The sequence below is a fragment of the Poeciliopsis prolifica genome, unplaced genomic scaffold (genome assembly GCF_027474105.1).
Source record: "Poeciliopsis prolifica strain line A6 unplaced genomic scaffold, Auburn_PproV2 SCAFFOLD034, whole genome shotgun sequence".
NCBI lineage: Eukaryota > Metazoa > Chordata > Actinopteri > Cyprinodontiformes > Poeciliidae > Poeciliopsis > Poeciliopsis prolifica.
The window spans coordinates 983017-1007955 of NW_026562409.1; the positions used below are offsets into that span (position 1 = coordinate 983017).

Genomic DNA, 24939 nt, shown 5'->3' on the forward strand with positions numbered 1-24939 from the left:
TAATGTTAATAAACCTGGATTAATGTTAATAAACCTGGATTAATGTTAATAAACCAGGATTAATGTTAATAAACCTGGATTAATGTTAATAAACCAGGATTAATGTTAATAAACCTGGATTAATGTTAATAAACCAGGATTAATGTTAATAAACCAGGATTAATGTTAATAAACCAGGATTAATGTTAATAAACCAGGATTAATGTTAATAAACCAGGATTAATGTTAATAAACCAGGATTAATGTTAATAAACCAGGATTAATGTTAATAAACCTGGATTAATGTTAATAAACCTGGATTAATGTTAATAAACCTGGATTAATGTTAATAAACCTGGATTAATGTTTATGACCAGGTTTCATATTTATAATTAGGATTCATCTCCGTAACTGGTCTCAGTTCCGGATCAGAACCGTCTCTGTGGTTCCTACCAGCTCGTCCAGCGCGTACGTCAGGCTGCCGTGTTCGTACAGGATAAAGAAACGCCGCTGCCATTTCTAGAAACACAAAACATTCTGTTAGGAGCAGAGAGAGAAACGTTATGAAGTCAGAAATCAGAATCATGTCCTACCCTGGACCTCTGGGCGGGATTATCAAAGTCCGTTCCCTCAGGAGCCAAACACAACCAGCCGACGTAAACGGGCTTTGCCTGGAGGCAGAGAGGGCAGGAAGGACCCATCAGGGTCAAAGGTCAGGAGACAGAAAGAGGACCAGTAACAGGACCCGTTGGTACAAATTAGTCCAGGAAACATTTTCAGGGAAATCCTGAAGCCATTGATCAGAATTGACTATTGTGGTCATTTTTTCCAAGTGATACGTGGAAAATTAGCTGAATGTCGTCCATGTTATATTTCCATATCTCTATTTGATATGTATTTGATATTATCAGCATCTGGTTCACAAACGAAAACAGAAGGACTTTAGATTCGTTCTACAGGGTTCCGCCTCAAAATCAAACTATAGCAGATTTATTAAAGACACATCATAGAGCTGTGTAGCATTTCATATCTGGAGGCACAACAGGCTGCGTCAGAGCAGCGGCGTGCAGCAAGTCTGCAGGTTGAGCAACGCGCTGAAATTACAGGCTGCACAGAAACCTGGCATGAGGTCAGAGGTGATAACATCCTGGAACAACGCTGCCAGACGATTTCATCAAGATGTAAAAACTTTTTTTCCAAGTCAGGCTGATCACTGAAACATCGTAAACAGAACCGGTCTGACAGCAGGAAGCAGGCCACAAGCAGAACAGCAAACAGAGACCGGGCTCATGGATGATCTGAGAAACTCTGAGGGAAATTCAGAGAACGGACAAATCAGCTGCTGTAAAAGTAACCCAGACCAACCTGAACTCATTTAAACTAATCCAACAACAACTAACTCAGGCTGACCAAACAAAGCTAACCTGAACTGATCAAAACAAACTCAGACTAACTTAAACTTATTAGACAAACTAAACTAGACAATCCAAACTAACACAGACTAAACTAAACTAATCTGAAGAAATTCAAACTAACCGGAACTAATCTGAACTAACCAAGACCAACCAAGACTAACCCAGCACTTAAAAAACAACATTAAAGGACAGAAAAACATAGGTGGAGGAATCATGGCAGTCAGTTCTCCTTCCTTCTTCCTTTCTTTCCTTCCTTCCTTCCTTCCTACTTTTCTTCCTTCCTACTTTCCTTCCTTCCTACTTTCTTTCCTTCCTTCCTTTGTTCCTTCCTTCCTTCCTTCTTTCCTTCCTTCCTTCCTTCCTTCCTTCCTTCCTTCCTTCCTTCTTTTCTTCCTTCCTCAAATTAAAAACATGAATGTAAAAGTGAGATTTCAGCCAGTCAGATCAAACTGTTTCTCTTTCTGCTGTAAAGCAAACAGATGTTGAAATAAAGCGCTGGGCTCATTGGGCTCAGTGGGCCAGAATTCCTCCACAGTGATGTAAAAGATTCACTGCAAGTTGCTGCAGAAGCTGCATGTCTGTTGGTGCCAAGAGAGAAAAACTGCAGTTTGGCCTAATTAAAACGGCCAGGTTGTGTTGGAAACTTTCTTCTTCCTCAATAAATAACGTCATTATTAGAAAAACTCAATGTTTATATTTACTCAGGATAACTTTCATATTACACTTTGCCTGAGGTTATAAAACCATCATGTGTGATGAAAGAAATTAACAGAGGAATCTGTAAGTTAATGTTTTTTATCACAAGTTAAACTGAGATCAGACTTAGAAAAAGTGAATTTTTAAGTGACCAAAAACTATCTAAGTGTAATAAAACAAATTTTGTTTCAACAAGTTAAAAACTAAACATTCCTCATTAAGTAAAATATTTTTGTATTTTAATAACATTTAATTGATAACGAGATAAAAATAGTAAATAAAAGCAAAAATAAGTCAAAATTCACATTTTAATTATTTACACATAAATACTGGAGAAACGAGCGAAGAACCGCAAGATGACAGGAACTGTTCACACGGATCAATAACTTTATGATGACAGGAACTGTTCACACGGATCAATAACTTTATGATATTAGGGAACATCACTGGGACCCAGCGGCTGGTCCCGGTCCCCGCCGCTGGACCAGCGGCGGGGACCTGCGGCGGGGACCTACCTGCTCCAGGTCGCTGCGGTTCGGCGGGTGAAGTTCCCGGGACTTGAAACAGTTCTGACATTTGCTCTTATTGAAGATGTTCGGCTGGAACCTGCTACAGGATCCCGTCGCCTTGTCGCCGGACATGTTTTCCTTCAGCGGAGCCGGAGAAAATTTCCCGCCGCCCCGCTTCGCTCCGCGGCGCTGAATGAAGCGGGTTTCCCTGACCTGGCATCTGTCACACGGAGCGATCCTGACGACTGTCGTCACGTCAATGCGTCTGACGTAGATAGGAACCATCCACATCCGGCTGAAACCTAAAAAATAAAAGTAATTTTTCTTTTTTTTTTTTTTCGAATTCAAAAATTTAAAAAAAAATTCACTACACTACAGATATTCATAAAATAAAATAAGTTCTTCATAATTTTTTAATTTATAACAATTTAATATTTTATTTGATGTTTTTTATGAGAAAAATATATTAGTAAATTATATGTACTAATATATTAGTACATATTGATAATGTATTTTTTAAAGGGTAAATAAATGAACAAACTACAATACAATAATCAAGTAGGATACAAAGATTGCACAAACAGCCATTTTTATTAAAACAGGTGCTATAAAATTGTCAGACTTGGTTCAATTCAAATCTTAAATGAGAACATTTACTTAGTAGTGAAATAAGCAGGAAATTGCATTAAAGGTTTATAAATATTAAAGAGAGTTATAAATAATTTAATGATTGAAAAAAAGAGCATCTGAAATTGTGATGGAAATGTTTAAAAACAAAATATAAATGGCAACTTTGTTTTGCTTTTCTTATTATAATATGAAAATATACTTCAATAAACTACAAAACAGGATTAGAACAACATTTACCAGTGAACACATCAAGTAGTGTAATCTTTTTTATTTATTTGTGTTCAATATGTACAGAAAAATCCAGCAGCCAGATATAGGGAGACAAGCATTTATTCGAGGCAATGGCAGTGGCAGGTTATAGAAACTAAAAACTTTCCTCTTCCTTTACATTTTTGGCCGTCCGAGTCGCATATAAAACACACATTAGCTGCTTCAAACCAGCTGATATGTTTGATTCACACAATAAAACACAAATTTACACAGAAACAGAAGTTATTCTGTTTATCCAAGACAATGTTTGCTCAGGTGTCTTTTATTTCAAAGCAGAATATTTTAAATATACTGAAGTCATTTCAGGATGAAACAGCATTAAAACGGTAAACTGTGAATTATTCGGTGCATCTTCTACAAATCTAGAAAGGTGCTACTCTAAACATGTGTTTAACTGTTTTTAAAGTTCTTCACTGTTTAAAAATTTAGGAAAATTGTGTAATACACTAAAATTGACCATTTGTTAAACCTTCACTCTTTATGTGCTCTGGTGCCCCCTACTGGTGGCAGCTAAATATACACGGTCTGTAGATCCACTGATGGTCAGATGTGACTTATAAAATAATAAAATATATTAAATACATGTAAATATAATACTTCATAAGGGTAAGAACCCTAACTTAAACATTTATGTTGAAGGATCTTAAATAAAAAAGGTTCAGCAAACGGTCAAGTTTCCATCTGGGTAACTGGAGCAGCTTGAAGTTTGTGTGCTTTCATTTCCAGACTAATGTTTCATATTTACATAATTTACTTTAGCAGCAAACCTGCACAGTAGAGTTTAAAGGAATAATAACATCTGGAGCAAAAAGCAGGATATATTTAGTTTATAAATTTAATAAATATTTCTCTGCAGCAACATTTCATGATGGGTTTTTAAATGCAGAATAAATAAATAAATATTTGAGCTCTGGAGGAAAATCTAGACCGAAGAAAAGTTTGTTTTTCCTCAGCGACGCTCAGGCAGCTTGAATTTGGATTGAATACGCAGCTCTGATTGGCTGCTCCGCAAACACGACTCAGGATCACCAGGATCAACATCATCATCACCATTATCATCACCACCATCATCATCACCATCACCATTATCATCACCACCATCATCATTACCATCATCATCATCATTACCATCATCATCATCATCATCATCACCACCATCATCATTACCATCATCATCACCACCATCATCATCATAACCGTCATTAACATCACCATCATCATCATCATCATCACCACCATCATCATCACCATCACCATTATCATCACCACCATCATCATTACCATCATCATCATCATTACCATCATCATCATCATCACCACCATCATCATTACCATCATCATCACCACCATCATCATCATCATCACCATCATCATCATCACCACCATCATCACCATTATCATCACCACCATCATCATTACCATCATCATCATCATTACCATCATCATCATCATCACCACCATCATCATTACCATCATCATCACCACCATCATCATCATCATCATAACCTTCATTAACATCATCATCACCACCATCATCACCATCATCATCATCACCATCATCATCAACATCACCACCACCATCATAATCATCGTCATTACCATCATCATCATCACCACCATCATCATCATAACCATCATCATTACCATCATCATCATCATCATCATCACCACCATCATCATTACCATCATCATCACCACCATCATCATCATCATAACCTTCATTAACATCATCATCACCATCATTACCATCATCATCATCACCACCATCATCATCATCACCACCATCATCATCATAACCGTCATTAACATCATCACCACCATCATCACCATCATCATCACCATCATCATCATCACCACCATCATCATCATCATCATAACCGTCATTAACATCATCATCACCACCATCATTATCATCACCATCATCATTATCATCACCACCATCATTATCATCACCATCATCATTATCATCACCACCATCATTATCATCACCATCATCATTATCATCACCACCATCATCATCATCATCATCATCATCAGGACTTTTCCAGGATCAAATTCCCAGAATTCTCAATTTTATCCAGAATTACAATATAAGTACAAAAGTTCACAATTTTTTCAAAGTCGATATTTCTAGAACAGTCAGGATGGACGGATAGATGGAAAAAAGAAAGGAAGGAAGAAAAGTGTGAAGGAGTGAAGGATGTGAGTAAAGAAATGATAAATAATGGACACAATGAAGGAAACAGACAGCAGGACAGACATGATGGAAAATGTCTTGAAAAATATAATTTCCAAAGTTTTCTGATTTTGTTTTCCAGACCTAAAACTTTCCTGACTGTAATCCCAGATTAATCCAGATTCCATGGAAACACCACTCTGCGTTTAATCCGGATGAATTAGTCTGAGGTTCTGGAGCGTCTCTGTGGTGCTCCGGGTCCAGAGGACGATGACACAGTGACGGTTCCAGCTTCCCTCCAGAGGAGGAACAGGAAGCAGGCTGACCAGTGGATCAGAACTCGTGTCGGTGGTACATGTCCGGGTCGTAGTATTTGGTCACAACCACCCGGTTAGCAAACTTACGGCCGGTCAGGGCCTGCATGGCTTTCTGACAGTCTGCAGGAGAAACGTACTCTACAAAGATCTGGAGGAAAGGAGCAGAGAAATAGATCAGAACCGACCCGTTATGTAACTACCTGTTCTCGTACAAACCACGCAGCTGCTAAATATATGCTAGCAGTCATGTTTCCTTCTAGTTGAAATTTTTAAGCAAACTTTTAAAATGTCGCAAAAAGAAACTAATTAGGAAATCTGATTTTCCATTAATCGTTTCTGACGCGATACTTCAAAACGTGGATAAAAAATGCTGAGGGAAACATGGCTCATGAGATGAAGTTGTAGAAGTTTCTCCACATTAACCAACAAGATGGCAGCAATGAGCCAAGGAACACTTCAGCTCAGGTGTGTAACAGCTTAATCTTTTCTACATGCGAGTTCAACGGGCCAAGAGTCTCACTGCGAACCTTTCCACAGCCAGGGACTTCCACGCCGTCGACGGGCCGGGGGATCTCGATGGAGCGGACGTTGCCGTACTTGCAGCATTCCTCGCGGATGTCCTCCAGGATCTCCTCGTAGTCGTCGTCGTCCACCAGTTCCTCTGGCATCACCATGTTGAGAAGGCACAGCACCTCAGTGGGCAGGCCGGAGTTCTGCAGCCGCTGGAGCCCCGGCACCTGCAGCGTCACCGGCGTCTCGATGATGGAGGTCTGCAGACAGACAATGAGATAACAGGGCTTTTCAAAGAGAGGGCGCGAACCAATGAGGGGTGCCAGAGCTCTTCAGGTGGGGCGTGGCACAAGGAAAAGACATGAACTAGCGAAATTAACGTTCAACCAACTTTATGTGTAATCATTCATCCAGCCACCGGGGGCGCTGTTGTAAAAGTGAATTACTCCTGCAGTCACTACTTGGAGCTTATTAAATAAAAAAAACTTACTGAAATTTAGTTTATCAATACAAAGTTGAAGAAGAAAACATCTTGATATAAGTTATGAAACTGACATTCGGCCCGTTTGGATCGTTTCGTTCATGATTGTTAATTTTACCACTAGAATGTATTTTTTTCTTTCTTTTTGTCTCTTTTACCACTTCAGCGTTAGCAGAACAGAAGTCCATAATGAATTTTAATCATTTTTGATAAGTTTATCTATGAAAGTAATAAGAATCTTGAAACAGCCCCTGTGGATTATTTTAGTCTAATGTCTGAAAGGTTCTTCACAATTCGGCTAAACTGCCATTGACCCATTTATTTATTTCATGGTATTTTTAACATATTTTAACATTAATAAATGTTAATGTAATATTTTCAAGGAAGAGACTGAACTTACTTTCAGTTTATGCAAACAGAATAGTGAATTAAATTTTGAGGAATAACTTTTTGTTTGTTGCATGATATGTGATTAATCAATTATTGAAGAAAGTAATTTGTAATTAATTTAAAATCTAATTTTTCTGAAATTTTAAATGTAAATTAAAACCTTAAATTAAAATAAGTTTTAAAGTGGCAGGAGGATCAAATTGGTTGCTTAAGATTGTATGTGTTGTTGGCATAATTTTGTCTCTGTGTATTTATTTGATATTAAATTTATTCAACACATTTTTGGCACTTAAGAGCCACTTTATGGTTTTGCCTGTCCACAAGCTCCTACATCATATCTAGTTTCTGTTATCAACATCCTATTGCAAAAGCCAAGTTCTGATGTAATTATTAATCTTAATGTTACATTAACAGAAACACAATGAACAGATTTGATAATTTAAAGTTGTAGCTCGCCCACATCTTGAAAACTCCTGACCTAATTCATATCTGCTCATTTTTCAGTCATTCATCGTATCTCAAACTCACAGGATTAGCGTTCTTGGCGCCCACGCTGGCCCTCTGGACGATGAGCTTTTTGTCGCCCAGCTGCATCCCGTTGAGCCCGGCGACCGCCTGAACAGAAACAAGCACAGCTTCAACCGACACATCCAACCGACGCATCCAACCGACGCATCCAACCGACGCATCCAACCGACGCATCCAACCGACGCATCCAACTGCCTGCTGTTGCGGTTGGATGCAGCAGAGCGTTTACCTGGTCGGTGGCGCTGATGTCGACGTATTCGCAGAAGGCGTAACCTTTAGACAGCGATGTGGCGCTGTCCTTCACCAGGTTGAAGGCTTTGAGCGGCCCGAACGACATCAGCAGCTCCTTCACCTGCAAACAGCAGCCAGAGTCGCTCTGAGAGCAGAAATTCCTCTGAACGCCAGGATGCAACGCATGGCTGCAGCACTGCCTGGCTGCAGCACTGCCTGGCTGCAGCCATGCATTGGTGCATCTTCATCCCTCATCACTGACATCCAAAAGCATCCACCCCCCTGAACTGAAAGGTGCAGCATGCACAGTCCTCAGACTGCATGGAGAGCATCTGTGGATGTCAATTTAGAATCCTGACACAGTTTCTCAGTGGGATTCAGGTCTGGACTTTGACTAGGCCATTGTAACACATGGATATTTTTTGATTTATACTTCTCGAATTGATTTATTTCTTTTTAAAAAACTAAAATCACCAAAAAAATAGATTTGATTTGTTTTACTCCACATAAACTAAGCATTGAAACGTCCCAAATAAGAAAATGTAAAAATCCTCTTTTTGTTAATGTTTTATGCTGTTCTTTGTTGTAAAATCTGAACACAGAAATAAAATAACATTTTGTACAGTAGACATTCAAGGTATTTTTTCATAAAAGGTTATTTAACATCTCTGGCTCTAAATGAGTTTTGTTCATCAGGACTCTTCGGTTTATAGAGGCTGCAGATTCCAGGTTTAGGGAAATAACATGTTAGTTTTCAGCCCTAAATTAGTGCAGCTCCTTGAATCCAAATGCATGCCACACTTTTCAGAAAAACACTGATTCCCTTCCTCTTCTCTGAGCACCAGACATTGTGTTGGTTCTTCACCTGAAACCCAAATAAAATCCATTGAAGTTTGTTTGCATACTGCAAGTAGTTAATATTTTAATAACTAGCCCTGCCTTTTTGAAGCTAAATAAATAAACCATCCAATCAAAGCCTGGCGGCTCGCTGCGGATCCGAGTGTGGGCCAGAGATTCTTACTTGCCTGGAGTTACATGTTGGCATGGCAGCAGTGGATGAGTACTACTGAACAAATTATGAGCGCAGACTTAACGATCTGACTGGCCCCTATCTGGGGACAAAGTGGGGGGACAAAAATGAAAGAGCTGTGAGTATCAACGCAGAACAAGTGACTGAAATTATTCAGGAAATGAAGAGGAAAAAGAGAATGACAGACAACAGGCTGCATGAGCAAAAAGTAGCGGCTACATCTGAACAACGTCTGACTCAAAAGAAAAGTCCACTCAGTTTTCCTGCAGCTGGAGGCGTTTCTGGAGTCGTTCAGGGACGTTTCAGCGCTTCGTCCTCATCAGCTGCTTTATGTTTGGAGATGAAAACTCATTTTACAGGAGCTGGTCATGAATGTTAGACCTGCTTCATGCCTTACATCTGGACTAGAAACTCCCACAGATTGCAGACGTTTCACTTGTTCATATCTGATGAACATCTCTGACCGCAGATAAAGCCATCAAATTTCCGTTCCATCCAACGGAGCAGACAGATCGTCGACCTGAACGCAAAAAAACACCAAACAACTGAAAAAATCCAGAAAGGCAAATTTAAACTACCTGATAAAAAGCTTTGCTTGTATTTTATTCAGGTGGACTTTTTCTTTGAGAGAAATAAACGATGTTTAGAAATAATAAAGCTAAAATTTACTTACCTTTCCTACATCATTTTGCTTAACATTAGAATGTTATCAGGACTCTTTTACATCAAGAATGTAGATCATGTTGGAGCTACCACAAAATATTCAACATTATTGCATTATTGCCTGCATTATGATCATTATTAAAGGTGCCATGTTTCTACAGGAAGCCTCGGCGGCCATTAATGCCCGATTGAGAGCGACTAAAAGCTCAGTGTGAGAGAGAAAAGAGAGGAAAACAAGAGAAGCTGTGCAGACTGCAGTCAGTAAATACCTGGTCGTCGTTAAGGTAATTAGGAAGGCCTCCGATGAAAAGCTTATGAGGCGAGTCAGGAACGACTGTGGAGACGACGCCTACGCATCGGGAGGACAGGAGAGTTAGAGAGCGCCCAGCAGAGCGCCCAGCAGAGCGCCCAGCAGAGCGCCCAGCAGAGCGGGGCGGCTGCAGCGGAGAGGCGGAAACCTGGGACATGGAAGGCCGGCTGCTCCGAGATTCCAGGTAAGGGCCGATAGTCATGAGGCCGTCGGATCTTCAGCGACTGACCCTGGAAGATGATCCCGTCAAAGGCCATGGCCTGCGTTGTCTCGTCCACCGACCGGAACTACAGAGACAGACAGAGACAGGACAGAAACTGGCATCAGGACGTTTACACCATTTAATAAATTATATTTTAAGAAGTTAGAAAACATACTTATCATCAAACCCATGTTTTTCATTTTTTTTATTGGTCTGATGTAATATTCTAATTTTAAATTTCAGGATTTCATAAATCCCCCAAAAAATGCAGCAGAATAATCCTTCAAGACTAAAAAAAGCTATAACCACAGGAAGGAAAAGACAAGAAGATGGTAAAGAAAATCAACAAGTATAAAGTGATTCCAACTTGCTGAACAGAACTGAAGCCCTCCAGACCACTAGGGGGAGTCTGGATATTGCTACCTACGTAAATACGCTGCTGCTCTATAACATTATAAGACATAAAGAATAATGCAGTTTTTACTTTATTTCTCCATCTTTCTTCTAGACATCCTGTCTTTACTGGGTCTGGTCGCAGATAATTTGTTGGTCGACTCCCCCTAGTGGTCTGGAGGACCTCCATTTTGTAGAGCGAGTTTGCAGCATTTCATATTTGATGGTTTTCTTTGTTTTGGTCTTTCCATTTTAAATACTTCTATTTGCTGTGGTTGCAGTGTTTTTCTGTTGCATTTGTGTGTTTTGAAGCTGCATCATTTGTGTGTTTGCACCAAATACACTCTAAATGTTTATCACAAAGTCTTGCAGAAAGTAATATGAATTATTAATGAGGGAAGACTTTCTATGTGACACATCTTAAAGAAAAATTAAAATCAGTAAAAACAATTGTACGAAAATCAAAGCTTTACAAAAGACTGACTGGAATCTTTAAGGCTGACCTCCAGGAAAGCAAAGTTTTTGTCCTGATTGATCTGGACAGCCAGAACCGGGTTGCTCGGCGCCTGTGAAAGGCCTGCCAGACGCATCTGAGCGTTGAAGAACTCTGCCATCGACTCCTGCGCAGCAGAATCACAAAACAAGATGAAGATTGATGCAGGATTAAGGAACAGCACAGCATGGTGCAGCCTTCACCTCCGTCACGCCAAAGGGGATATTCCCGACATACAGCCGCCTGGCTTGTCTCGTCATCTGACTGCCGACGATGGGAACTTGCGCGGGCGCAGCAGCCACTCCGGTGGTGGCAGCGGTAGCCAGCAGAGCGATGGTGGGGATCTGACCCGCCGCTGAGGGAGAGATGGTGTTGGACAGACGTGAGACGAAGCAGCCGATGAAACAGACAATCAAACGCTAAAAGAGCTGTCACCGAGTTACGGAGGGAAGGGTACGGTTACCTTGCATAGCTTTGTATTGCATCGGTGTGATGTGCTCAAAACCCGGAGGAGGAACATCCCAGTATTTACACGTCTTTTTCTTTCTCGTTCTCCTCGGTGAGCGGCTGGACGGAGAGAAGCACCACATAAACCGCTGTTGGTAACGGCCGGTGTCTCAGTATGGGTTTGTTTTCCTCTCGGTGAGGAGGAGCCTGACCTGTGCTTCTTGTGCTCCCTGGAGGAGCTGCGGCGGTCCCGGCTCTTCCGGTCCCGGCTGCGGCTCCTCTTCTCCCGGCTGCGGCTCCCTCTGTCTTTGCTCCAGCTGCGATGCTTGTCGCCGCGGCCTGCAGACCCGCTGCGACTCCGCTTCCTGTGCCGCTCCCTCTCCCTCTCTGTGGACAGAGAACCATCCTCCATTAAACACAGAGCAGTTTTCTGACCGATCTTTAAAAACCCAACCTACTGACTCCAGTTTTAGCCGATACAATAATTCTGTCTGAAAAGTTGCAAAATATAGAGTTTGTCAGGATTAAACCAGAGATGAGAGTTAACTAAGAACCTTTACTCAGTAGTACTTTTAAAACAATAGTAGTTTTACCACACTGTACCTATGAAGTGGATCTATTTACTTCAGCGGAACCACTCTGAGTTTACCTGGAGGTTATCCGCCAGTGCATTGATATGTAACATTGAGACTGAAGTGGAGATCAGTAAAGTCAGGTTCATTTGTACCTCTGAGTTGAATCCTTTATTTAATTATACTATGTTGGAGTAAAGACACAACAGTTCCTTTTACTTGTACAATAGTTGCCTTATTATTGCTGCTCTAAAGTCAAATTTCTGATTACTGTTCCCACTTTGAGAAACTTTATAAATAAAACAGGCTTGAGTGAGACTCACATTTTTACAGAAAGATAAAGTAAATAGTAGATATAGAGATTAGAAATACTTTACAATAGGTAATATAATATTGTAAAGTTTAATACATGTAGAAAAAGCATTTCTTCTGCCTGAATTTAATTTAGAATTATGTTATTTTATTTTTTAGTCCTTAAAATATCAGAATCTCCAGCTAACTTAATATTTTTAACGTGGTTAAGCATTAAATCAGATGTTATGATCTATTACTCAGTACTTAGAAGACTTTTGACTTAACATTTCCTCTTACTGGAGTAATTTAATGGATTACTATTTTTTATTGTTACTTGAGCACATTTATTTCTACTCTGGATGAAGTACATCCAGAAACCTGCTAATTAAACATGTACGTGACTGAATAATTGCAACAATAAAAAATAAAATAATATGACATTTTGCATATGAGTGGATGCAGATTAGAAAAAAATGAAGCTTTTGCTCTCCTGTTATGGATGAATGTAATAATAATCATGTGTTGCTGGCTCTCCCCCTGCAGCTGAGCGGCAGCCTGGAAATGATGGATGCGGTCTGGACCTCATCACCGGCTCGGATGGCCCCGGACCCGCACGGAACCATCCGAACTACGGAAACATGGAGTTTGTCGTCACGCCGGTTTATTCATTCATAAAATCAGCGAGCTAGCGGCACGCGCAGACGTAACGTCGCTAGCTAGCGCCTAAAAACCGGGACAGGCAGAAAATGCCCCCGGAAGACATTAAAACATCAGTAAATAAACTCACCTTGTCGGTTCTCGCTCAGCTGTTTCTCAAACTCCTCGAAATCTGACATCATGTCGACAAGAAGCTGCTGCGGAGGGAAAAGCTGAGAGGCAGCAGAGGAAACAAACTGTCCGCTGCTGTATCAGCGCAGACACCCGAGGACTCTCTGAGCGCTGCAGCCACATCCGGTCAGACCTTCACAATAAAAGCTTCGAACCTTCCTGTTTCTGGTGGAAAAAAGATGGCGCCAGTTCTCTGAAGTTGGAGGATGTTCCATGTGGGAAAATTACGAAAACTCGCAGTGGAAATATTGTGTATATATTGCATCTCATTTACAGTGGCACGCACAGTGTTGTACATCCATTTATGATGATATCTTTTAATGCTTCATATCTAAATACTGAAAAATACACTGCTATTAACTTAGCTGGCCTTTAAATTATTGACAGTAAAGAACTTTTAATTCATTTGCAAACTAATTTTGTTACCGGTTTTAGAATATTGGCCAGATTTGGTAAAGTTTTAATAATCTGTTAAAACTCCAACAAGTGAGGAAATCCATCCAATCAGTCTTCAGTGGATCAATTAGCGAATCAAACAGTGGGACTTTGTCACTCTGCACAAAAATTTATATTTTACCACACACATTGGAGAATATTATATCTTTATATTTACATGCTTTTATTGTTGTCTTCATGCAGAATTTTGGCACTTATTCCAGTTGCCCTGGGGTAAGTTAAACCTTTTCTAATAGACAGAATTCATATAACAGTACATATGCTGAGAAATTTATTTTAAAAATTAAAAACTAAAGTAGGACTGAAATAGATAATTAGATTAACTGTGATTGGACTCATGTATTCATAAAATCATAATTAAGTGGAATATACAGACTCCAAAAGGGCAGTTTGCTAAAAGAACAACATATCTTAAGTCAAAACTGTAACTATATAAATGTATATATTTACATTTTGAATTTATGGTGAAGAACTACATTCTTTGTAAATCTGTTCTACCCAGAACTGGTTTCAGCTTCACTTGGTTCAAATTCTGAAAAACAAAATTATATTCAGGATCTTTTAGATTCATTTAGTACCATAATTAAAATTGTTCACCAGATCAGCGCTTTGCTCTACTGATGTTAAGTCAAGCAGAAAGAATCGCTGTTATTTTATTAGATGTTTATTTTCTTATTTGGAATGAATGGAATTATTTGCATTTTGTTGTGTATTTCTGACATTGTATGAAATTAAATGAAAAATCTGCAGAATGTGCCAAAAAAAAAATGTTTATCAGATTAATCAATAGAAAAATTGATTACTAAATTGATGATCATTCAACAGGAAGATGTTGATCTGAGCTGGTCTTGCAGTCCATACATGCCATGTTGACAACGCACAGGGAGAGTCAGCTGTGCGGCTATTAAAAGAGGGCAAGAGTCTGGCCAGTTGTCGCGCTGGAGGAGCCGAGCTGAGACCTGCAGCTGCAGCTCCGCAGGAGGCGAATCAGACCCGACTGTCTGCTGTCAGCTGGGAAACAGTAAGTGGGAGCCCAGAAGTCCTTTAGCTCTCTCTCTCGTGATTTAAACTCTTTAATGCGCCTGCATTTCACTGGAATGTAAGGAATATAGAAAGACAAAGCAGAGCAGAAAACAAACTCCTTTCTTTTCTCCTGATCAAGCTGTTGAAGGATTGGGTGACGTTGAAAAGTTCAGCATCTATTTTAGTTCTGATTTATATATAGAGAGCTTAACTTGGACAAACGACTGGAGCTCGGCAGCACAGCTCCAAATCAAAAGCTTATTGTCATGTTTCCGGCTGGATTCTAATGTTGCTTGTTGGTTTTCTCATGTTGGATGAGAGAAATCTAGAACAACTCTTCCAGGTGAGATGGGCTCTGGGACTCCGGCCTGCAGCTGCGTCGCCTCAGATCCACGAATAGTTTTCAGTCTTTGGTCTGAACGGTTTACAGACGTTCTGTGTCTCTGAGCATTTATATTAATCATTTTGTTTGTTTCACCGAGGCAGCATATTTCAATGCTTGTCTTTTCTCAAACACTGAAAAGACACTAAATCTTACCAAGTATCTTCATCCAGCTTTTAGTACAAATATCTCACTTGGCAAAACTAATTTAGAAGTAAATTTTCAGCCAGAGCAGCTTGTTTTAAGAAATTCCTTAATATTGATAAAAAGTTCTAGTTTCACTGGGAAAAATGTCTTTAAGTGAAATAAACTGCCGGTGAAACTCAAACTTTTTTCTCAAGATTTAGGAATTATTGACTTAAAACAAGCTGCTATGTCTTGCTGAAAAGTTTCTTGAAAGTTAATTTGTCTCAGTTTAAGTTTGCTAAGAAATTTGTACTAAAAATAGATGAAACTACTTGGTAAGATTTTGTGTTTTTGCAGTGAACTAAACAACTTTTTTCTGTTGGTTTTATTGTATTTTTGCAGATGTGATCATATCTGCCCCCAGCCATCAGCATCTGCATTATTTAATTATTATTATTCTAAAAACAGCTGAAGCCTTTACAGAACAGCTGGAGGTTAAATGAAACACAGATAGACTAAAAGTTTTAAAACAACTCAGTAGTTCTGTCCTTTTGGTGTTTTTAAATCTTAAAATTGCAAGAAAATGGAATAAAATTTGTGGCTGCAACAGACAATCATTTTAGAAAATATCTTTTACAAAGAATTTGCCTTCAAAATGGCTTCTTTGCAATCAATTGTAGGCAAAAATTCAAGATTTTAGACCTTTTTAACTTAGACCTTAAAAAGGTCTAAGTTAATGATTTACATCCAGATGTTTTATATTTATACAAATACTTATTATTCTGTATCCATCCAGTTTTTTTGTTTTGACCGTATTTAAATTGTGTTTCTGTCTTTGTTTCAGAACCTTAAGAGCTCATAGTTACATAGAAAATGATAGTAGAGGGTGAGATGAGATCCAATGTTTCAGAGACGGTGAGACGACTGGAATGAGAACCTATTTTAACATCCATCTCATGTTTCTACTGAAATCAGAATCATCTTCCATTCATACACAAGATAACAACTATTTACAATGACCTTTCATGACAGTCATGGGAATAAAAAAGTACACTCACTTTTAGTTCTGGGGTTCTTCTGATAGATTCACTAAAATCTTGAATAATTTAAAGCTAACCTGAAATGCATAGAAACCCAACAGATATGGAGAACCACTGGACAGAGTGCAGTTACTTTATATTTTCTGCCATGACTGTATAATGTAAATCATGATTGGTTTGCTTTAATTCAATGTGTATTGTTGAAATACTTGGAAATCTGAAATTTTTTCTGCTCAGTTTTTAGCAGATATGAGACATTAATTCCTGTAATAATTACAAAACCTTGAATGAAAATTAAAAACAACAGAATTTTGAATTGATCCATTTCAGATTTGATTGTCCTTTTGCTAAGCTAATAGGAGCCAGTTGATACAATATAATTTGTTAATTTGCTTTTTAAAATGCGCAGAGTAAAAATAGAGTGTAATTATATATGATTGAAGGTTTTTTAAGATGAGCTTTAAAGTTTGTGGTCCAATGTTGATTTGAATGTTAGAGAATAAGCATCTCTTCAATATTAGCCAGTTAGCTGAGCTAACTGGCTAACAGTGGTGATAACTGCTTGCTAGTTCAAAAATGTATTTCAGTAAATTATGTAAAAATAAAAATAAAAACTAATGAAATATGTTCATTTAGATGCAGAAGTGTTTTGGTTTGAAATTGAGATTTATGTTAACTTTTCTCCTTTCTGTCATTTATTTTATGCTAAGCTAAAATAACCATCATAGCTTAGCACAAGGATTGATGCAAGCTTGTTTGCATTGATGAGCATGTTGTCTGAAAATATGAGGAACTTTTCTTTCATATTTTTGCTTGAGCATCTTCAGTGACTTTATTGTCAACATGGCTGCTGGATAATTAATGTCAAATGAAATAATCTTGCAGGGCAGCCCTCCAGAGATGGACCCGACATGGACCACCACCATCCTGGTGGTTCCTTGCGTTGTGGTGCTAACAGCTGGATTTTTTTACCTCTACGGCGCCATAATCAGCCTGCTGTCTAAAACATCAGTACGCAATAAGGTGGTGGTAATAACAGATGCTTTATCTGGGCTGGGAAAAGGTGAGGCAGACATAAAACAGTCCCGTGTTTGAAAGTTGGCTGAAATGTTCCAGTTTTCTCTGTTTCTTGTGCAAAGAGTGTGCAGATGTTTTTCACAGAGGAGGAGCCAGGATGATCCTCTGCGGGAAAAGCTGGGAGAAGCTGGAAGAACTTGCAGATGAACTGGAAAAGGCTTCAGATCCTACAGTAGTAAGTAGATTGAGCAAGAAACAAGGAGGGAAAAATATTAATAAACAGATTGAGATAATATGCAGTTATCTCAAACTGCAGATAACTTGTAAATGCTTTTTCTAATTTTTATTCACTATTCAGTCATTCTCCTTCATTCATTTAGCATCATTTCTGCCTCATAACTTCTGGTTTCAGTCAGGTCTTAAGAGCTTTGCAGGAACTTGAGGAGCAAAGCAGCAAATTGATCAATTTTTATCTTCATTCAATCAAATAACTGTCAGTATTCACCCTGCAGTCTGTGATTGTTCAGGTGACTGTTTCATTTGTTTTTGTTGGTGATTACTTTTATTAGTCCTCATGTTTTGCATTGTTACATGTTGAATTTTAATATCACTGTATGTTTTATGCCTGTAAGCTGGTACAGTAAATCTCTCCTCCAGTGATTCATGTTTGTCCAGTTAGAAATAACATTTTAAGCAATTATCTTATCCAATATTTTTAATAATTATTGGTAAACAAATTACATTTCATGATAAAAAAATTCTGATTACATCCACCCGGATCAGACTGGCTTTATGCCAGGTAGGCATATGTTTTTTAATTTGCGTCGTCTTTTCAATATATTATATTCAAATCATTCAAAGGAGTCCATTGTTGTCTCACTAGATGCACAACGAGCATTTGATCAAGTAGAATGGCCTTATATGAGTATGTTCTTAAAAAGTTTGGTTTTGGGCCTCTGTTTACGGATTGGATTGAAATAATTTATTCACACCCAACTGCCTCGGTTATTACTAATCAGAATATCTCCCGCCCCTTTGCTATTCATCGTGGTACGCGTCAAGGCTGCCCCCTCTCCCCATTTCTCTTTTCAGTTGCTATTGAACCTCTTGCTGCCAGCATTAGGCAAAACCTATTAATATCTCCAATTGAGATGTTTAATTGTAAGCATCACATTTCGCTGTATGCTGACGACATACTCTTATACATCTCTAACCCACAGAAATCACTGTCTCCTCTTTTGACGACGATCAACAATTTCAGCAGTTTTCTCTGGTTTTTCTATTAATTGGGATAAAAGTGAACTAATGCCGCTTACTACAGAGGCTGATTTGGCATATCTGAAGTCCACATCATTTAAGATAATAACTTATGACTCTTTTACATACCTGGGCGTGTTGGTAACAAAGAAGCCAGAACATCTTTTACGGCTGAATTGGCAGAGTAAAATCCAACAACTCAAACAGAATATTGATTTCTGGAAAACTCTCCCGCTATCTATGGCTGGCAAGATTAACGCCATTAAAATGGTGGTATTACCACGATTTCTTCACTTATTTCAATCTGTCCCATGTTTTATAGGGGTATCCTACTTCAGACAACTAGATTCTATTATTATTCCCTTTATTTGGGCTATAAAATGTCAGGATTTCCAAAGTACACTTATGTAAACCGGAATGGTGGGTGGGTTTTCCTTACCGGATTTCAAGCAATATTACTGGGCTTGCCATTTATCCATCTTAGCGTGGTGGAAGAAGGGCCCACTCTCATCTGATGAGACCTGTCCTTCCTGGTTATCCTTGGAGCGTCTGCACTGTTGTAATTCATCTCTAACTGCGCTCCTTAACAGCCCCATTAAAGTCAATAAAACACGCTATACCAATAGTTTTGTCATTAGGAATACCATCAGAATATGGAAACAGATACAAAAGTTTATAAAAGCTCCAGAGGTTTACTTTGATACTCTTATCTGTGAAAATCATTCCTTTGCACCAGGTCTCAGTGACGCCGTCTTTCGGACGTGGAGAATGAAGGCATTGATGTGATAGGCAACCTATATATCAATGGAACTTTTGCATCTTTTGCAGAGTTATGTTCTGAGTATAATCTTCCCCCATCAAGTTTTTTCCGTTATCTGCAGGTTCGGGACTATGTTAGGAAAAATGTCTTGGATTTTGGAACTCTAGCAAAACATGAAACCCTGGAGGAAATAAATAGATTTGATCCTGCCAATCGGGGGGCAGTGTCATACTTTTATAAGATCTTTAATAACGTACGTGTAGACACAACCAAGATAAAAAAGGCCTGGGAGGATGAGTTAGGGCAGCAGCTATCCGATGAATTATGGGAGGAGGGTTTGAAAAGTGTGCAAGACTGTTCTGTCAATGCCAGACATAATCTCATACAGTTCAAAACATTACATAGACTCCATTATTCGAGGGAGAAGCTGAGCACTTTCTTTACTAGCGTGTCTCCAGTTTGTAGTCGCTGCCGGGCAGCCATTGGTAACTTGACACACTCCTTCTGGTCATGTGTTCAGCTTCACTCATTTTGGAAGAACATTTTTCATTTTTTTTCAACAGCTTTTGGAAAGAAATGGGACCCAGAACCACTTATTGCAATCATTGGGGTCTCCAGTGCTTTGCGACCAGCCACTAAGCAGGAGAAAACGGCTTTTATTTGGTACAGTGATTGCCAAAAGGTTGATTTTGAGATTTTGGAAAAAAGACTCTGTGCCCACATTTGATCTCTGGTTGGGGGAACTAGCAAAATACTCTGCATCTGGAAAGACTGAGATATTAGAATGAAGATAAAGTCAGTGTGTTTGAGAAATATGGAATCCTGTATTAAAATCCCTTCAATGAAAAAACTGTTAATGACAGACCTGCCACAGTTGAGATCTTGTACTCACTTTGTGATGTACTTATGTTGTTGACTTTGTAAGTGCTTTATGATGTGCCGATTTGGGAGGGTAAGGAATGGGTGGGAATTTGATCTGTTATGTTAATCTATGTATGTCAGTATGTAAAATTTAATAAATAAATTAAAAAAAAAAAAAAATTCTGATTAAAGATTTTTTTTCTTCTGGCTTTCCATTCAGCTTTCTGAGGCCCGCAGCGCCCTCTGGTGGCCTCCCACAGTAATGCACATGACTTCAGATTTGATCTGCTTTCATGGTTTTCATGTGATTTAAATGATTGTAAAGGTTGACAATCCTGCAGATATTGTGGCAGTAAAGTGTTGAGTCTGTGTCAGTGAACATTCAGTGAAGACACAATAAACTGCAACATTTAACTGAAAATAATTCAGAGAAACGGATGTGGAGCTCGATGTTTTTCTGGACCTCAGAAAAAGAGCTGAATCGTGAATTTTTTAGCTCATGAAACTAAACACTGAGTCGTGTCCTCGTTCTCAGACTTTCCCTCCAAAGCTGGTGCTGCTGGACTTCGGAGACATGGACGGCATGGCGGAGGCGGTGGCAGAGGTTCTGGACTGCTACGGCTGCTTGGACATCCTCATCTTCAACAGCAGCATGAAGGTCAAGGCTCCGGCACAGAGTCTGTCTCTGGAGACGGACAGGCTCCTCATGGACATCAACTACTTTGGACCCATCACTTTGGCTAAAGGTAGCTGCCTGGAACGTGTTTAACTTGATGTTCGTTTCATTTCTGTGTTGATGGGTCGTCTGTTTCAGGTGTGCTGCCCTCCATGGTCTCCAGGAGGAGCGGTCACCTGCTGCTGGTCAACAGCATCCATGGGAAAATCGCCGTGCCTTTCCGCACCGCATGTGAGTTGGAACTAAATGATTGACTTCATAAAGCAGTCACACAGATGAGCCAGCAGGTTAAAACCATGAAGCTGTTTCTCACTGGTTCCAGCATCATAATTCTCCTCATAAAGTTTCAGATTGTGACGAATATCCTGATTAACAACACCAGTTTTCTAATTAGTCACTATTTTCAAGGCTTGGTGTAGAAAAAGCAACACCAAAAGAACATGATGCCGACTTGAAACACGGTGGTGGCAGCATCATGCTCTGGGGTCGGTTTGTCAGTGGTTTTTCCCCAACAGAGAACATGAGAATAAATTAAAACAGGGGTGTCAAACTCATATTGGTTTAGGCGCCGCATACAGCTTAATCCGATCTCAAGTTAATTTTGAAATTAACTCATTTCAAAATTAAATAGAACTAATCAAAGTGGACTCGTTGATTTTTATATTAAACAAATTTCACTTTTACAAAAATATATTATGAATAACTTAAGACTTTTTAAGAAAAGTATATACAATTTCAACATTAATTTTACTCAGTTAAACATTTATTTAAGTGCATTATGCATAAGAACTGATCACAGTGATTGTACAAAGTTACAAAACATTTATTCAGTTTTTGGAACTTCAAACACTGTCCTGCATGACAAAATACACCAAACAGATAAAAATTAAGAAATGATTTAAAATCAATTTTCTACATCTGGGAAGCAATTTAATCAAATTAGTGAGCTTCACACATTTGAAATTTTAAGTGTCAGGTGTTTTAAACAGACATTGGATTAAGTACATCTGTCGCCTTTCTTGTTGATGCATAAAATATATACATATAGAAAAACTTTCATACATAACATGTATTGCATGCATGAGAAATATTTCACTCAGCAAACTGACGACGACTGAGAAATTAACAGTTCGGAGAATCACCTTCATGACATGGTGCATTTTAGCGACTTGCAGCATAATGCTTCCTGATGCAAAATACAATGAAATGTCCAAAACTCCCCCCTTTATTTACAGCTTTCTGAACTTTGTCACAACACCTGTCTTTTTCCCAATCACTGACGTCGCACCATCAGTAGCGAGGCTTACGGCGCGGGACCGGTCCACCCGGCGCGGGACCGGTCCCGCTCCGGGTGGACCGGTCCCGCTCCGGGTGGACCGGTCCACCCCGACTCGGTCCAGCGCTCCAACAACGGAGCGGAAAATGTCTTCAGATGTCATGGTGTCGGTCATGGGCACCAACTGGAATCTCCTCTGTGACAGTGAACGTCTCATCAACAGTTGAGCGACATCCGCAGCATCAGTACTCTCTCTCATCACTGGCAACAGAAAATGCCAGAAATGACTCCGTTTTGCGTTTGAGCTGGTTGTCCAAATCTGCTGATAGTTCGGAAATCCTGTCAGCAACGGTATTTCTAGTCAAGCTAATATTGGCAAAAGCTTGTCTCTTCTCAGAACACACAACTTGAACAGCTTCAGCATGCAGTTCCCGCACAGGAAGGCTTTGATGCTAACGCTATTTGGCTAGCAGTTAGCTAGCTGGCTTTCACCGCAGCATCACTGGCCTCTCGACTCCGGGTGAAAACAGATTGCTGTTTCCTCAGACCGTCAACATTTCATTTATCTTCTGATTTCTCAGTTCCTTGCAAGTGCTTGTATTTTCCACCATGCTGAGTTTCATAGTGGCGGTGAATATTGTATTCCTTAAGCACCGAAACCTACTGCAGGCAGACAAGGGACACGGGTTTTCCATTCACCTCCGTGAACAAATAGGAAGAAGTCAATTTTTCTTGAAAAATCCAACACTCCGTGTCTACCTTTCTCTTTTTTGACAAAGACATGTCTTTGATGAGGCTGCCGGGGCCAAAATAAAACGCTGAGAAAGGATAGAATCGAAGCTGTTTGCAGAACCTGAAGCTCAGTGCTGCCATCTGCTGTTAGTTCCGATGTCTGCTCTGAATAAAACGGCGCCCCTCGTGGACGATATAGGAATTGCAGATTTTCAATTAAACGAAGTGTATGAGTTTTTTTTTTTTTTTTTTTTTTTTCAATTATAATGGTCCGGCTGGGGGCATTTAGACCCCGGGCCGGACTAAATCGTTCGGCGGGCCAGTTCCGGCCCGCGGGCCGTATGTTTGACACCCCTGAATTAAAATAAACAAAATGATGAGTGAGTCCAGGACGTCCGCTTGACTTTCCTCCTCTGATAGATTCTTGTTTTTTCAGCTTAATAATACAAGATGAACTCACATTAGAGGTGGAAATGATTCAAAAAGCTCCAGTTTCAACAGAGACTTTTTAGAGACGTAGGCGTCACGGGGATCCGGCGACGTCCTAGTTAAAGTTTGCCTGATGAAACCCTGCCAGTTTTGGTGGGAGGTTGTGATCGGAGGAGGTTTTTTTCCAGACGCAGCTTCCAAACATGCAGTCCAGGCGTTCTTTGACTGCCTGAGAGCCGAGGTGGAGGAGCTGGGCGTCTCCGTCAGCACCATCAACCACACCTTCATCAGCCGCTCGGCGGTGCCGGCGGCGCCGGCCTCCACATCCCTGCTGTGGCCCCGTGAGTAAAACAGGTTTAAACCCAAACTGTGTTTGGAGACTGAAGATCTGTGCTGTTTCTGCAGTTCTGCTCAGCAGGAAGCCAGGCGGCGTTTCTCCAGACGAGGTCGCCGCTGAGATCGTCAGGACGCTGAACAACAAGAGGAAAGAAGTGCTGATCGCTCCCTCGCTTCCCAAGATGGCCATTTATGCCAGATCGTTCTTCCCCAACGTTTTCTTCGCTGTGATGGCTGCAGGGGTGAAAAACTCTGCTGCCTCTGAGAACATGTGAAGATCAGCGACCTTTTAGAGAAAGTTATTTATGGTTTATGGTTGAAAATGACTTGAAATCGTTTCACCATTTAACCCTCGTTTAGAATCCCGCCTGATTATTGGTTTGATTCAGGGGGAAGTTTTCTCTCCAGCTTGTTATTGTTGTTGTGATATAATAACAGCAGTTATTATATCACAAGCAGTTATAACTGTTATAAGTTATTATATCACAATAGAATAACGGTATAACTGCTGTTGTGATGTAATAATTGGACTGTTTGGTGTGTCTCAGATAAGAATTATGTAAAAAATGCTGCTAAGCATTTTGTGTAAAATGATTCAACAGGTTCCCATAATTTATGTCTATTTTTAGTATTTTTACCTTGACTGGGTAAAAACATGATTCATAAACACTGCAAATATTTAAACTAAACATACATTACAACTTTCTGAGATTGTAAAACATAAATGAAGGTGATGACAATTAAATCTTGTCAAATGTACTTAAATAAATCTCTAAATTTAATCAAAAGCCTCTTGTTTTAGTTTAAGAATTATTTTATATACACATACTTTAGATTTTTTAGAACATAACAGATGAAACTTATTTTATTTTTCCTCCATTTTCAAGTCAATTTTGTTTTGATTAAAAATAAAAAAAACTTTTACAAAGATCAAATTACTCATTTTAATTCAAATATATGATGTTAAAGTTTGTATTGAATTTGATTCATTTTATTCTTTACCCTCAAATATATATTTTTCTTCGTTTAAGGTGAATATTTATAAGACTACTTTATATCTTGTTGCATTTATTTCAGTTTCAAGGTTACACAATAATATAGACTTTTATTTTTTAAATCACGGATTGTTTCCTTTCATTCAGAGTGATTTTATAGATTCCATATCTAAATATCGTTCATGGTTTGTAGATACAATATTTTGAGG

At 39.3% G+C, this 24939-nt stretch overlaps 3 protein-coding genes across 8 annotated transcripts in view; 1 reads left to right on the forward strand and 2 right to left on the reverse strand.

Annotated features, from left to right (window-relative positions):
- Positions 1–2887, reverse strand: part of LOC129373792 (myosin phosphatase Rho-interacting protein-like) — a 43587-nt gene extending 40700 nt beyond the window's left edge. Inside the window, exons 1-3 of the mRNA XM_055051879.1 lie at positions 2606–2887; positions 573–650; positions 433–498 (exon numbers count right to left, since the gene is read on the reverse strand). Of these exons, the coding sequence (XP_054907854.1) occupies positions 433–498; positions 573–650; positions 2606–2884 (423 nt within the window). The 5' untranslated portion in view covers positions 2885–2887. The remainder of the gene's footprint in view (positions 1–432; positions 499–572; positions 651–2605) is intronic.
- A 656-nt stretch (positions 2888–3543) lies between these two features.
- LOC129373991 (splicing factor U2AF 65 kDa subunit-like) lies at positions 3544–13469 on the reverse strand. 2 transcript variants are annotated; one of them, XM_055052173.1, is made up of 11 exons: positions 13324–13469; positions 11883–12057; positions 11687–11790; positions 11427–11578; positions 11234–11350; positions 10284–10422; positions 10095–10174; positions 8131–8253; positions 7902–7988; positions 6520–6762; positions 3544–6140 (listed from the first exon to the last, which is right to left on the reverse strand). In XM_055052173.1, the coding sequence occupies exons 1-11, from the start codon at positions 13373–13375 to the stop codon at positions 6009–6011; spliced, it is 1404 nt and encodes a 467-aa protein (XP_054908148.1). In that variant the 5' UTR covers positions 13376–13469; the 3' UTR covers positions 3544–6008. The 2 variants fall into 2 exon arrangements, with proteins under 2 accessions (XP_054908148.1, XP_054908149.1); XM_055052174.1 differs by having other exon boundaries at positions 11883–13164; positions 13324–13410.
- Positions 13470–14746: 1277 nt separating this feature from the next.
- On the forward strand, positions 14747–24517 carry dhrs7ca (dehydrogenase/reductase (SDR family) member 7Ca). Of its 5 annotated transcripts, none has more exons than XM_055052235.1 (8): positions 14750–14841; positions 16196–16266; positions 17277–17454; positions 17531–17643; positions 20822–21032; positions 21101–21193; positions 23588–23740; positions 23805–24517. In XM_055052235.1, the coding sequence occupies exons 2-8, from the start codon at positions 16225–16227 to the stop codon at positions 24008–24010; spliced, it is 996 nt and encodes a 331-aa protein (XP_054908210.1). In that variant the 5' UTR covers positions 14750–14841; positions 16196–16224; the 3' UTR covers positions 24011–24517. The 5 variants fall into 5 exon arrangements, with proteins under 5 accessions (XP_054908212.1, XP_054908210.1, XP_054908209.1 ...); XM_055052236.1 differs by lacking the exon at positions 14750–14841 and adding an exon at positions 14865–15186; XM_055052237.1 differs by lacking the exon at positions 16196–16266 and having other exon boundaries at positions 14747–14841.
- The last annotated feature ends 422 nt before the right edge of the window (positions 24518–24939 follow it).

What these genes read in the sequence shown, in the direction of transcription:
- dhrs7ca (XM_055052233.1), top strand. Translation starts at nt 15,130, where the DNA reads ATGTTGCTTGTTGGTTTTCTCATGTTGGATGAGAGAAATCTAGAACAA. An exon ending in ATCTAGAACAACTCTTCCAG is followed by an intron (nt 15,187 to 17,276) that starts GTGAGATGGGCT and finishes ATAATCTTGCAG; the next exon opens with GGCAGCCCTCCAGAGATGGA. An exon ending in AGGCTTCAGATCCTACAGTA is followed by an intron (nt 17,644 to 20,821) that starts GTAAGTAGATTG and finishes CCTCGTTCTCAG; the next exon opens with ACTTTCCCTCCAAAGCTGGT.
- LOC129373991 (XM_055052173.1), bottom strand. Translation starts at nt 13,375, where the DNA reads ATGATGTCAGATTTCGAGGAGTTTGAGAAACAGCTGAGCGAGAACCGA. An exon ending in GCTGAGCGAGAACCGACAAG is followed by an intron (nt 12,058 to 13,323) that starts GTGAGTTTATTT and finishes CTCTGTCCACAG; the next exon opens with AGAGGGAGAGGGAGCGGCAC. An exon ending in TCCCCTTTGGCGTGACGGAG is followed by an intron (nt 11,351 to 11,426) that starts GTGAAGGCTGCA and finishes TCTGCTGCGCAG; the next exon opens with GAGTCGATGGCAGAGTTCTT.